This window comes from Hippocampus comes, unplaced genomic scaffold (genome assembly GCF_001891065.2).
Source record: "Hippocampus comes isolate QL1 unplaced genomic scaffold, H_comes_QL1_v1.1 scaffold474, whole genome shotgun sequence".
Lineage (NCBI taxonomy): Eukaryota > Metazoa > Chordata > Actinopteri > Syngnathiformes > Syngnathidae > Hippocampus > Hippocampus comes.
This window is the reverse complement of record NW_017804803.1, coordinates 53,121-67,174: the sequence shown is the minus strand read 5'-3', so window position 1 is coordinate 67,174 and position 14,054 is coordinate 53,121. Positions and strand designations below refer to the sequence as shown.

The window sequence follows — 14,054 nt, the reverse complement described above, 5'->3', positions numbered from 1 at the left end:
TCACCATCAGGACGCATATGTTTGCCTGGCTGACAGGTCCAAGCATGAGTGTAACACTTTCTAAAATGAAGCATGGCCTGTGATGTATTATTTACAAATGTCAAGAATCTCAAGAGAGAATCTTAAAGAGAGATGTAGAAGATAATCTGATGTGTCCAAGGTACACATCCGAGTCTGTTTAACTGCAGGAAGAAAAATGCCTTTCAAGAGGAGAAACATTGCCCACATTGAATTTCCCAGTATCCTCGCCAAGCTTATAGTTCATGAAATCTAACTTGATAGCTGAGAAGACTGAAATATGTTTACATGTACTGTATTTCTTTTTGTATTTATAAATACTTGCAGACTAATGGTCATCCAAGTGTATATACAGTAGTACTTTTTGGTTCCATTTTAAAATACTCGAAACATTCATCCATCCATCCATTTTCTGCTCCGCTGATCGTGCTAACCAGTCTGCCACCATGCTGCCCCTACACTAAACATTTACAGCTAAAAATCTTAAGGCCACATTATCGTCTTCAATTCAAAGTTGCAACATCGTTTATAAGCTACACATAATAATTATGTCAGCAATAGTGGTACACGCTGAAAGGTTTCATCAAAACGGAATGTACTAGCATCTTAATTGTCTTTATTTTTAGTTTGTATAGACCTTTCAGGCTATTAAATAGTGATGATGATTATTCAAGAGCAGCTGCTTGATGGTGTGTTATGCTGCAATTTACATATGATCAGATTTGTTGATTTATTGCGACCGTTCTCTTTGACGAGTCAAGAGGCAAAATAATTGCTTTGGGCAATCCAAGTTCCATCCAGCCATCCATTTTCTACCGCTTATCCGGGGTCGGGTCGCGGGGGCAGCAGCTTTAGCAGGGAAGCCCAGACTTGCCTCTCCCCAGCCACTTCTTCGAGCTCTTCCCAGAACACCTCACTAGGGGGGCGTTCATGAGATATCCTAATCAGATGCCCGAGCCACCTCATCTGGCTCCTCTCAATGTTGAGGAGAAGACAACACTGAAGACGAAAACCACACTGCTCCTCCTCAATCTGAGGCTCGACTTCCCGATGGACCCTCCTCTCCAGCACCCCTGAATTGGCCTAACCAGGGAGGCGGAGGAGTGTGATCCCCCCTGGAGTCGGAACACATCCCTTTAAAAAAAAAAAAAAAAAAAAAGGCCCACCACCCCGGGGTCTGCCAATCCAGAGGCACTCTCCCCGATGACCATGCGATGTTGCAGAGGCGTGTCAAACAGAACAGCCCCACAACATCCAGAGCCTTGAGGAACTCCGGGCGGATCTCATCCACCCCTGGGGCCTTGCCACGAGGAGCTCTTTAACCACATTGGTCTGTGACTTCAACCACAGAGATAGGAGAGCCCACCTCAGGGTCTTCATACTCTGCTTCCTCCAAGGAAGGCATGTTGGTGGATTTGAGGAGGTCTTTGAAGTCCTCACAACCGACTCACAACGTCTCGAGTCGAGGTCAGCAGCGCCCCATCCCCACTGTACACAATGTTAGTGGTGCATTACTTCCCCCTCCTGAGACGTCGGATGGTGGACTAGAATTTCCTCGAAGCCGTCCGGAAGTCGGCTTCCATGGCCTCACCAAACTCTTCCCACAAAACTCGGGCAAAAACTCAGGCAATCCAAGTTGAAAATCGTTATTGCACAGCCAACACAGATTGGGTTCTTGCTAAACATTAATGTTATTCACGCAGCATGCATAAAATGTAACAAAGAATGCAGAAAGTGAAATCTGAATTCGAAATGTGTCTCTGTGTTTATGTATTCGTGAGGGGGTGAGAACCGCCCTTCTAACTGAACCTCCTGCCACCTATATGTAGGGCAGCACGGTGGATAGCTTCCTGTGTGGAGTTTGCATGTTCTCCCCGTGCCTGCGTGGGTTTTCTCCGGGTACTCTGGTTTCTTCCCTCATTACAAAAACATGCATGGTAGGTTAATTGAACACTCTAAATTGCCCCTAGGTGTGATTGTGAGGAGTGTGAATGGTCGTTTTTCTATGTCTGCCCTGTGATTGACTGGCAATCACTTCAGGGTGTACCCCACCTACCGTCCGAAGACAGCTGGGGTAGGCTCCAGCCATCCCATGACCCCTCAGCTTGAATAATGGATGGATGGAGACACTTACTAAAACTAAAAACCTGCTCGAAAAACTAATTAAAACCAACCGCACTGCTGAGGCATTGTTCCTTAGGAAGCACGACAAGAACATTCCAACAAAACAGCCCCGAATAACATAAATCGCAAGGGATACTATAGAAATATATTTGACCAGATAAAAGAAAGAAGGCAACAATACAACGACAGGTATCTTCAAAAACCGAATCAGTTAAATATCAATTCAATTGAAAAGATTGTGTGAGTGCGTCTGCGCTAGTATATGTGTACCTGTGCAAACCTTGCATGGTAATCGTTAACACCGTGTTGTACGTCGCCGCTCCTCATCAGCTTTCCATTTGAAAAATCCACCGCAGTGAAACATCATGTATCATGCAAGTCTCTGTGTTTCTGGAGAATTAACATGGTAAGTAAATCACAACAAGGCGACAAGATGGAGCAACATTTGGAGACCAACTTTAAGCTTCTAAGTAAATGTGCATTTATTTGTCGGCTGTACTGATGCATGTTCTCTCCTCTCTTGACTGTGTTACTGCACTTACCAACTGCCTTTGTCTTAATGGATGGATGTTGCTGTGATAGAAGTAAGATGGAGAGCTAAAAGGAGCTTTGGAAGACGTTTCTGCAATGAAAGACAGATCTACGACAGGCTTGATAGAATGACATAGCAAATGCAGCTCAACTCCACTTTACGGATAAAGCACTTAAAATTAGAACAGCTGCAGCTGTAACAAAGTATGTAGGTTGGAACATAAAAGACAATAAATGTAATAGCAGTTATAAGAATGGAAATGGATAAATAAAATAGATATATTTATATGATAAAAATATGCGCTTCCGTCACATTGGCATTTTGGATACAGGAGGTCGAGTTATTCCCTCTTGTTGCACAGTCTACATGTTGTTTGAATTTGCTTGTCTATGAGAGAGATGAACAAGACAAATCTTTAGTGTGCGATGTGAGGTCACCGGAATGTAGAAATATGAATAATGCAATCACATGATGCATGATATCTGTTTTAATGTAAACAAACAACTGCAGTTTTCTATCCCACACACACATGAAATTCTTCAAATCCCTTGTTCCATTAAATCCTTGCTCTCGCTTCATTTTACTACTTCCCTCTCAACTTAAATTGATACTCTGTACTTCAAGTGTAAGAGTAAGTTAGAGTTTGAAAATTGGCCATAGGAACACAGAATATGTAGTTTTACCAAGCCAACATTTACTGCCCCAAACCTGCAACTGTCTGGAAGCTTGTTGCAAATGAATAAACTGTAATGCCTGATTTCAACCAAATAAAAGTGGGTTTTTTTGTTTGTTTGTTTTTTTTTACTTACTGGAGACAAATTCGAAGGCAACAAGAGCTGCAAACAAGCTGCAACTGGTGGTGTCAACGAAAGCCTGGAAATTCACAAATGAGTGTCCACGGGCTGCAGATGGCTACACTTGTTCTTTGCTCACTTTCCAGAATAAGTCCAAATAAATCAACGGTGCATGAAATGATCCATTTCTAAATGTATTAATTGGATCGGTGGCTGCAGAGCCAGATGGGTTGTGTGGTTCTTCTGCGGGCCACTGTCATGAGTTGTCTTCCACTGTGCCAATTAGCTCTCCATCTCAGCAAAAGAAAATGAGACTGATTAAATCAATTTGACATGCATCCCTCACCAGGGTTGACAATGTCCACTTTCTGCTCTCTATGGTCCAGTGTCTTCAGTTCTGTTTTAGGGTGCTTTCAATCTGAGAACCCGTAATTGAACTGCAGTTCATTACTATTCGCTTCTCAAATCTCTATTTAATTATACCTTGTATTTTGAGGTTGTTTGAATGTACCAACGTCATGTAACTTGTTGTGATCTCAGATTTTGGGCAGACGTGATACTGTTTTTGTCCAAATAGGGGTGGATCCCACAAATGTAGACAGGGACAAAAAGGCTTTTACAAAAAGCTTTATTACAGAAGGCGCAAGACCAACAAAGTACAAATTAGGTTGCTGGTACTCAGAATCAGGATAAAGCATAATAAACAAGAAGCGCTTGCAGAAGGCAAGGAGAAAAGAACGTAAATCGCTTGTCATAAAAAGACAAGAAAATCCAATTATGAGAAAAATACAAAAGAGCACTATGACTCATACAACATAAACACAATTTACAAAACGAGATAAACTATGGCATGAACAAGAGCAGAATGAACAAGTTCACAAACCGAGAAAATAATTACTTGCGACGAGAGTCGTGAGCAAGGCGAATAATCCAACAGCAAATGGTCGGCGTGGCAGTCCTTAAGTAGTCCAGTGCTCAAAAAGCACCTGTACAGGACGCCGTGTGCGACATGGTCCGTTCTCGAAGTCGATTGGCTGTTGTGAGGCATTTTATAACTTGGGCCAAGAGGCAAATGTGCCGATTTTCTGGGCGCGGCCCATAGCACCAAACGCCTTGTGTAACAGTGCCCGACCGCGTGAAATGCATTGATTTGATGTATGGAATCGCACCACCAGAAATGCTCACCTCACGTCTGAACGCAGCACAAATGTGTTTCATGGCAAAGAGTTCTTTTTAATGTGGTCCAAATTTCATCGTGTGCAGCCTTTGCTTTTTGAAGTAAAAATCTCTCAGGATGAGATTGCCGACACTGACCAGCCACACTATTATGATGAGCATCTTCTGCCTTCTTAAGGACTCAGGATGAGATTGCCGACACTGACCAGCCACACTCTTATGATGAGCATCTTCTAATAATGTCACATTTTTAGTGACACTGTGTGTGTGTTTTGGTTGTAGATAGCGGGGGTCGTGGCAGATACTATGAGGTGACTTGCATAAGCAATAAAAACAGAAGTCAGAGCGGATGATGTGAGACCATCGAGAGCCTGTCGGATGCAACACACCCACACGTCCCTCTCAGATGTACAAGAGTCTCGTTTTCTCCAGCTCGGCTCTTCCTCTCATCCCTCTCCTCATGTTAACCCCATTGCTCATCTGTTTTTTGTTCTCTCTCTCTCTGTTTTTTCTGTTCTTTATCCGTCTGTGTAGGCAGCCCGTTGAGTAACTTCTTTGACGTAATTAAACAGCTTTTTTCAGACGACAAGAACACCCAAGCGTCCCACTCCCCCGGCGCTCCTGTCGAGTCTAGCTCCCCCGCCAAGCATGCTCCCGGCAGCAGGTCCCACCAGCCCCCGCCCAATGACTCGAAATGCCCCGCTGGCAAAGACAAAACAAAGACGGCTACCAGGACACAAGAACAACCTTAAGGAGCAGTCGCTGTGCATGTCTAGACGAGAAAGGTTGTTAACGGGTCATGAAACAAGATGGAGAGCTGCTTGTGTGGCCCTTTAGATGGGACACACCACTCAAATATTTCTTCTTTGCCTCTGGATTTTATACAGCATAATGGGAATGGCTATTTCAATTAATTTGTAGCAATTGTACTGCAGCTGTGTTGGCTCCGCCTTCTGTCACACTCTCTGTCCCCGGGGTGTGTTCCTCCCATGTTTGATAGCTTGACTTGTCTCTGTTACCAGGGATCATCCACAATAACTATTAACCTCGGCACCTCCTTGAGAACGGCCTACAGCGGCCGGCCTGCTTGCGGCCCTCCGTCGCCACCAGCGTCTGCAGAAAAGACTGAGCACTCTCCCTCACTTGGCTCCACTTCCCTCTCTTCAAGCCCGTTGTCAGTCCCATTTCACCCCCCCGCCAGCCCAAACTCTTCCTGAATGAGTTGTAAGAAGGAAAAAAGAGGAAAAAAAAGTAGTAGCCTTAAGACAGTGACGTTTGTCCATTCGCACACATCTTTAACTTTATTTTTGCTTCAGTTCCTCCCATGTGTACATGAAAACATGCCGATGTGAACAAAACAAAAATGTGGGATGTATTGACTTGCACGCAAACGATAGAAGGAGGAAGGAAGCAGAGCCAGATGGTGAGAAGGATAACTTAGATGGTCTGTGATTCTTTATCAAGATCTCTTTCATTGGATTTTTAAGCTTTGGGTCATTAGTTTCGAATGCGGCCCAAAAATGCGCGGGGCTCGGGATGCTGCATTAAATGAATGATCTTCTGTTGTACAAATTAAGTGTTGTTTTGTAGCTACATAAACTGTTGATGTGACATGTTTTTAGAATTATTTGGAGATGTTCTGTTCTCAGTAGTGAAGGCCTGGTCACATCGGGAACCCATAACTATCGGAAAACATTGAATCCTTGGAATTGCAAAGATGATATTGGGGGGGGGGGGGGTAATAGAATTTTACAGTTTGTTGTACGTTTGAAAACATTGTATCCCTGCAGATGTCAAAGCAGTTAAAACAACATTTGCGTTACAACTAACCAGATAATTGATGTAAGTGGGCTAGCATCCCTACGAGTATTTTTCATTTGGCGATTTTTTTAAAATTCGTAATTTCGACACGAAACGACGACTGAATCCAATCACCATTTGGCATTTATGTGTGTATTATTTTGCATGCATTTTTTTTATTTTTTTTTTACAATGAACGCAGGATGCCTTGACCTGCTGTGACTGGGCCTCTCTGACAACACATCAACCCATCTCATTTTCCTTTTGCACTTTTAATGAGTGGATCAGAACATTTAACCCCTGACTTGAAATGTTTTTTTTTTGTTTGTTTGTTTTTTTTTTTTTAATCGAATGCAGGATGAAGATTGAACCAATGCTGCGTCTATTTTTGTACTTTATTTTTGTTATTAATTTATTCTCTCTTATTTATAAAATATGTTGAAGCATTTTTGGTCCCATTATTTGCTTTTGCCATGTTTATTTAAGTTATTTGGCGGCAGAGATGTTTTGTGGAAGTTCATTCTTTTTCTCTCCCTGGGTGAAAGTAACCTTGTAATATATGTTTGGGGGGAAATGATTGACCCTAACTTAAGAATGTAGACGTAGCTCTTTGAAAGGAACAATCCCTTTGTTGTTAATTATCAGTTTGTATGATGACTCAGATCTCACCAAGCGCTCATCTTGTAAATAAGACAGGTTGACTTACAAGCTTGTTTCAACACACCAGGAGGATTCCTACTTAGTTTTGAACTCCAAAGGTTGTTTGCATGTTCAGCATTTGTCTTTTCTTTGCATGTCGTTGTAAGACTTGTTCTCCTGTTCCCTTTTTCTCTTTCAACTCATTTATGTTACCAATGTGCTTTGATCTTATTGAGTCATACTTTTTCCTCTGACCTTAACCACTTCTTTTCGTTGATGTGCATACCATTTACCATGCAATTCATCCTCCCGACTTTGTGTCTCTCCACGTGGGACCTCGCTGGCGACCGGGTCACACACTCAGCTGCGTGGCTGTTGGCTATTCAGTGAGCAGTTAAAAGCAATATCTTTCATTGTTGGCTTTCCTCTTTTTCTACATTGGGAATACAGAGCACACAACATGGACTCGGAGGATAACGAATGAGCGGGATCACCAGTGGCAATGCATTCCCTCGTGATGTTACTGTGAACAACTTCAGTGCTAAAGAAAATAAATCTGTTGACTTTGGAGATGGGTGTACTTTTGTTAAAACTGTTGAGTCGACACGTCAAGGGTATACACATTTGGGCTTGATTGTTGTGCTGCATAATCTTTGCAGTGATTCTTCAAATAATAATCCGACTTTATTTGACCTCATAAAGACACGCGTCGGTCTAAAGAGGACCATCGTGGACTCCCTTGCTATTAAGGTTATGAGAAACAAACAGTTGAACAATATATTTTTTTTAATGTGTTATTTTAGAATATCAACGATTTCAGGGCATCAGTCTCACAAAACTATTGTCGAAAATGATTTAGAGGGGAAAAATTCAGGTCATTCAAAATAAAGCATTTTCAATGTGCAGTATGTGTCTGGTGTGTTGTGGTCGAAGTTTTGTTTGGTGTGTCATCCTTTAAATAAATTGACCACCCACTCACTCTTGAAGTATACAGTGTTTGTTCATTCAAAGGATTTGGAAAAACAATTCAAGGTCCATTACACGGTGTAAAAAGAAATGATAAAGACGTGTCAATACATTCATGTATAGCGCACGTTGCCTCGAAATTGAAATACTTTGTAAAATTCCAAATGAGACTAGACTTGGAGGGGGGGGGAATAGGAGTCTAAAATCAGTCGGAACTTCTTCAACTAAATTTCATTTTTCGTTAGACTCGTCTGTACCTCACGAGACATCAATTTTCAAACATCAAATGAGTAAGCTGCATGTGCGTTTTGTTAAATGTATTTTATTTTATTGGTTGCAAGGTGGAAGAGTGATAAACACATCCACCTCACAATTCAGAGGTTGTGTGTTGAAATTCGGGCTCTGGCCTTCCAGTATGGAGTTCACATGTTTCCCCCCATTCCTATGTGGGTTTTCTTCTGGTATTTCTGTTATTATTCACATTTCCAAAAGATGCATGGTAGGTTCATCAACACTCTAAATTGTTGTCTAAGTTGTTGTGAATGATTGTTTGTCTATATGTGCCCTGTGCCTGGCTGGCGACCAGTCCAGGATGTACCCTGTCTCAGCCAAAGTGACCCGAGTGAGGATAGGCAATAAATAGAACAGATGTGTTGTTTTCAATTTTTATTCCATAACAAAACACCAGCCTGACAGGGATCAACATTAAATGGTGAGATAAAAAGTTGTGAAGAGAGTAAGAAAAATATATATCCAAAGCGTAAGTAGAATCACAGTCATGCATCATCTCGCCAGTTCGTTTTCCCATACGATATGGTATGTTCAAGAACATGATGGTTCTACTCGCGACAACCAGTATGGAGAAAGTAAAGTCTGTTAATCAGTGCTGCCTCCAGATTCTTAAGGAGGCCATCCTGGTTCTGGTCCAGTCCCAGACTATACCACTTGCCCGTCCTTGTGCAGAACTGCTCCTGCCCACTCGCACAGAACAGCAGGCGATGGAAGTCCTCCCTGCTCAGTAGCTGCTCCATGTTCTTTAGGAAGAATCCTTCACAAAACCTGTACAGGTCACCGGCTCTGTGGAGCTGTGAAGACACACACATCCATTATATTGATAGTGACTTGAGACAAATTCATGCAGGTCTTTAAAATGTAACTTGTCACTCAACATCTTCATCACTAAACCATAATTGCAGGGTGTTTAGTTTTGTCAATGGAAAATTTGGTGTCTTCTCATGGGCTCACCAACTGTGTGAGCGGCCATCGGGGTCAGGTGGCCTCACACTGCCTTCGAGTCAAGGGGATGGTTCCTGACTGTTGTTGATGCCGATGCACCAACTGAGGACATGCTTTTTGAACATACTGGGATTCACTCCTGTAAACGAGAGGGAGGCCTCACTCCGCCTTCAGGCCAGGGGGATGGGTCCTGACTGTTAGTTGTGCCTATGCACCGTTCTACTGGGTGACTTCAGTGCTCACATGGGCAATGACAGTGAGACCTGGAATGGCATGATTGGGCGGACTGCCCCCTCCACAATCAGAACCTAAGTGGTGTTATGTTAGCAGTGCACCATTAACACTGTGTTTAATGTAGATGGGTCGGAGCTGACCTCGACTCGGGATGATGTGAGTCGTTGAGGAGAATACTTGGAAGACACCCTCAGTTCCACCGACACACATTCTTTTGAGGAAGCAGAATCTGGAGACTCTGGTAAGGTCTCTTCACTTCAGGGATGATGGAAAGGCGAGTCCAAAGGGATACCAAATTTCAGATTCAGGCGGAGTAGTGTGGTTTTTGTACTGGCCATGGAACAGTGGAACAGCTCTACACTCTGAGCAGGGTCCTCGGGGATGCATGGGAGTTTGATCAACCATGTGTTTTGTGGCCTTGGAGAAGGCTTTCAACTGTGTGCCTCTAAAAATTCCGTAAGGGGTTGCTTCGGGAGTATGGGGTACCAAACCTAGGGACTCAGAGTCAACCCGCTGCTCCTCCGCATTGAGAAGATCCAGATTATGTCGCTCTGGCATCTGGTTAGGATGCCTCCTGAATGAGCCACTGTGGTGAAGAATTCCGGGCAAGTCACATCGGCTGGAGGCTATGGGGATGACCCAGAACACGCTGGAGAGACAATGCCTGCAGGCTGGCCTGGGAATACCTTAGGATTCACCAGAAAGATCTGGACGAAGTGACTGGGGAGATCAAGTCTGGCCCAGGATTGTAGTCTTGAAGTCCGGACTTACTCCTTGGTTTTTTTTTTTTTGGTCTCTGACTTGTCTCGGACTCAGCTGTTGGACTAGCAAAATATATTTATCAACTTGACCAAGTCCAACTATGTTTTTACTCCTGAAAATTAACGTCAACCTGCTTTTTTTTTTTTTTTTTGGGCTCTGACTTGTCTCGGACTCAGCTGTTGGACTAGCAAAATATATTTATCAACTTGACCAAGTCCAACTATGTTTTTTCTCCTGAAAATTAACGTCAACCTGCTTTTTTTTTTTTTTTGGGCTCTGACTTGTCTCGGACTCAGCTGTTGGACTAGCAAAATATATTTATCAACTTGACCAAGTCCAACTATGTTTTTTCTCCTGAAAATTAACGTCAACCTGCTTTTTTTTTTTTTTTGGGCTCTGACTTGTCTCGGACTCAGCTGTTGGACTAGCAAAATATATTTATCAACTTGACCAAGTCCAACTATGTTTTTTCTCCTGAAAATTAACGTCAACCTGCTTTTTTTTTTTTTTTGGGCTCTGACTTGTCTCGGACTCAGCTGTTGGACTAGCAAAATATATTTATCAACTTGACCAAGTCCAACTATGTTTTTTCTCCTGAAAATTAACGTCAACCTGCTTTTTTTTTTTTTTTTTGTGGCAGCGACACATTCAAGTTCGTTCATTTGCTTTGAATTAGAAGCTGTTTTGTAGACGCCTTTCCTCCTCATCTCTCCCCAGAGGTTGAGCACCATTAATAAAGCAACATTGTTTTTGAAATTATTTTGGTTGCTCATCCGCACACTTGGTTAATAAAGCAAACGTTCCATGCACTGTTGTAACTGAATGAGTTCAATGACCGAAAGGTTATGGTCATTCATATTTTGGGCTAATGTGAACTGAACGAAGTGTATTTCTGCCTGATCAAAGTTTTTGCAAACACATTCATTCTGGTACCTGAGAACGGTTTTTGAACGACAGTTCATTATTCTTCTCAAGAGTGCCACATTTCATTAGTCTTCCAGGAGAAAACCCGACAAAACAAATGGTCAATGAGCTTTCATATGTCGGGGTGATAAACACCGTATTTGGAAACCTGAGTAGTACAGAGCCTCCCGCAGTATGTTAAGCATAATGATGGCTTGGAGGTGTGTGTGTGTGTGTTGGGGGTGGTGGTTGCCACATTTGGTAGTCACTATTTGGTTACCAACAAATAGTAAGGTCCTTGTGTGTCATTTCTAAGGTCCTTGTGTGTTACTTCCTGAAAGACATTAGACAAACTTGCGGGGGTCTCAGCATGCGTCTGGGTAGCCTGAAGACGGGAGGGGGTTTAGTGTGTGATAGGTCATTTCCTACTATAGATTGTATTTGTGCTTGCATCATAACTCTGAGTACCTTTCATGAGAAATGTCATCAACAGGAATCCTAACAAGCTGCATTAGCAATGGCAATTGTTGTCATCTAATTTTTTTTTTTTTAATGTGCATGGGCGCAGAAAAATCTTGACCAACTCTGGTTTGATCATTAAGCAGGGAAAGTTAATATAAAAGAAAAAAAAAACCACTAACTATGGCCATCAAGGTCTTTGGATGAGATCACCATGCATCAAAAGCTCTTGTGAACACGGCGGACCTCTGGAAATTCAACAGCTACAAGCCTGTGATTGATGTGTCACGTTAAATCCACAACAATGAGTTTCACAGAAGAGAGGAAAGAGTCGGAGATTATTGAAGTTCGTTTTGTATTTGTTACTTAACAACAACCTTCATGAGTCAATGTATTGTGCTCTAATGTTGAAAAACTACAGTCCTTAATTTCTCATTTAAAAAAGAGCATTCAAGTAACAAGCAAGACAGTTTTTCCTCATGAGATTGTAGAGTGAAATGATTGATGTGTCACGTTAAATCCACAACAATGAGTGTCACAGAAGAGAGGAAAGATTCGGAGATTATTGAAGTTCGTTTTGATGAGCCTAGTTCGAGCCTACAACGATGAGCCTAGTTCTGTTTTTTTTTAACCAAGAAATGACCAGGTTCGTGAAGAAATGTTTAAATTGAACTTTCCAAGCACTGATTTCATGCCTTCTAAGAGTGTTGAGCAAAATGAAAATTTTCAGTTTTTTTTTGGCCATCCATCCATCCATTTTCTAATTTTCTTATCTTCACGAGGGTTGCGGGGCATGCTGGAGTCTTTCCCCGCTGTCTTTGGGCAGTAAGCAGGGGACACCCTGAACTGGTTGACAGCCAATCGCAGGGCACACAGAGACGACAGCCACCCGCGCTCACACTCACACCTAGGGACAATTTGGAGTGCCCGGTCAGCCTGCCATGCATGTTTTTGGAAAGTGGAAGAAAACCCACACAGGCACGAGGAGAACTTGCAAACACCACACGGGAAGTCCGTGACCTGGAATCGGACCCTGCACTTCTGCACTGTGAGGCCAGCGTGCTGACCAGTCGACCATCGTGCCGCCCTTTTTCTGGCCGTGGAATTTGCATTTTTCTTATTGTTTACTCCTGATCTCATCTGGACTTGGACACGGACCTTTTTAGACTCTGACTTGATTTGTACTCACTCGGACCTCTGTGACTCGAATTTGATTTTAACTCAATAAAGGTGGACTTGACTCCAAACCTGGTCTGGCCTCCCCAGCTAAAGCCGTTGCCCCTGCGATCCAACCAACGGGTAAGCTTCTATGAAGAATGAACCACTCAATGAGAGATATTCTTTTGAAAACACTTTGGCCAAATTGGTAGGCTCGATAGGGTTGAGAAGATACCTTGCTGGTGTGGTAGATGTCAACAGCATTATCCAGAGTCAGGCTTTGTGACACCTTTATCTCACAGTATCTCTGCAGACCTGTAAGCTGGAAGAACCTGGCAGCAGGCAACAGCTGCAAAATAAAATAAAAACAGTATGTTAACATAATATTAACAGTAAGTGTCAAAAACATTGATTCATTGTTGGTGTTGCATCGCTATTACTCTCAGAAGGGACCTTGATATGGCATGCAAACGCTGGCATCGGTACCTGAGAGTACTAAGAAATAACGCCCTGATGCCATTTGCCGAATACCGATACTAGTATAGAACTAAGCACAGCGCCTTGTGTATTACTCTCGCATGGCGCTCACTGATCTGTGATCGCACGTGTTCAGTTGATAGCTCTCGCTAAGGACCCTTACTTCTGATGTCATTTTACACACAATGCTTTGTTTCCGCTGGCATATTCAAGGAATGAAAACACGAAGAGGAGCTTTATCAACTTTGTTAGCTTTATCAGTCATCGATCTACTTAATGTCTAGTTTGGTGAAAAGGGCCCCATAAGGACACCTGTCCATTACATCTACACATTGGAAGCAGTCGCTCAAAGTCGATGATGTAGAAACACTAAAGTTGGTTCGAGGGAAAGATGACGGGGTTGGGTTTGTAACAAATTTAATAGATGTAATTGTACAACTGCATTAGACAATGAAAAAAAAGTTTTGTTTTTTTTTTTAATACACTTTTTTGTGATACAAAATTTGACCTTTTAGCTCTGTGGGGTTGGGGTAATGTGTACTGAGAAGTCATTAAAAATTGTCAAACAATCAAAAGAAGTCGAGGTCAAGGTGGGGCGGTCATCGACTGGTTAGCGCGTCGACCTCACAGTGCGGAGGTGCCGGGTTTAATTCCAGTTCTGGCCTCCCTGTGTGGAGTTTGCATGTTCTCCCGGTGCCTGTGTGGGTTTTCTCCGGGTACTCTGGTTTCCTCCCACATTCCCAAAACATTCATGGGAAGTTCATGAACACTCTAAA

The 14,054-nt window shown here is 42.7% G+C and overlaps 2 protein-coding genes across 10 annotated transcripts in view; one reads left to right on the top strand and one right to left on the bottom strand.

The window, feature by feature from the left end:
* The window catches only part of LOC109531237 (serine/threonine-protein kinase BRSK2-like), a 106,392-nt gene extending 98,406 nt beyond the window's left edge, over window positions 1–7,986 (top strand). For 8 of the 9 annotated variants that reach the window (XM_019895545.1, XM_019895463.1, XM_019895624.1 and 5 more), the window contains one exon: window positions 5,179–7,986. In XM_019895545.1, the coding sequence (XP_019751104.1) occupies window positions 5,179–5,396 (218 nt within the window). In that variant the 3' untranslated portion in view covers window positions 5,397–7,986. The remainder of the gene's footprint in view (window positions 1–5,178) is intronic. The other variant, XM_019895764.1, reaches the window with a different exon arrangement.
* A 716-nt stretch (window positions 7,987–8,702) lies between these two features.
* The window catches only part of LOC109531763 (ankyrin repeat and BTB/POZ domain-containing protein 2-like), a 28,167-nt gene continuing 22,815 nt past the window's right edge, over window positions 8,703–14,054 (bottom strand). Inside the window, exons 16-17 of the mRNA XM_019896280.1 lie at window positions 13,037–13,150; window positions 8,703–9,134 (exon numbers count right to left, since the gene is read on the bottom strand). Coding sequence (XP_019751839.1) covers window positions 8,889–9,134; window positions 13,037–13,150 — 360 coding nt within the window. The 3' untranslated portion in view covers window positions 8,703–8,888. The remainder of the gene's footprint in view (window positions 9,135–13,036; window positions 13,151–14,054) is intronic.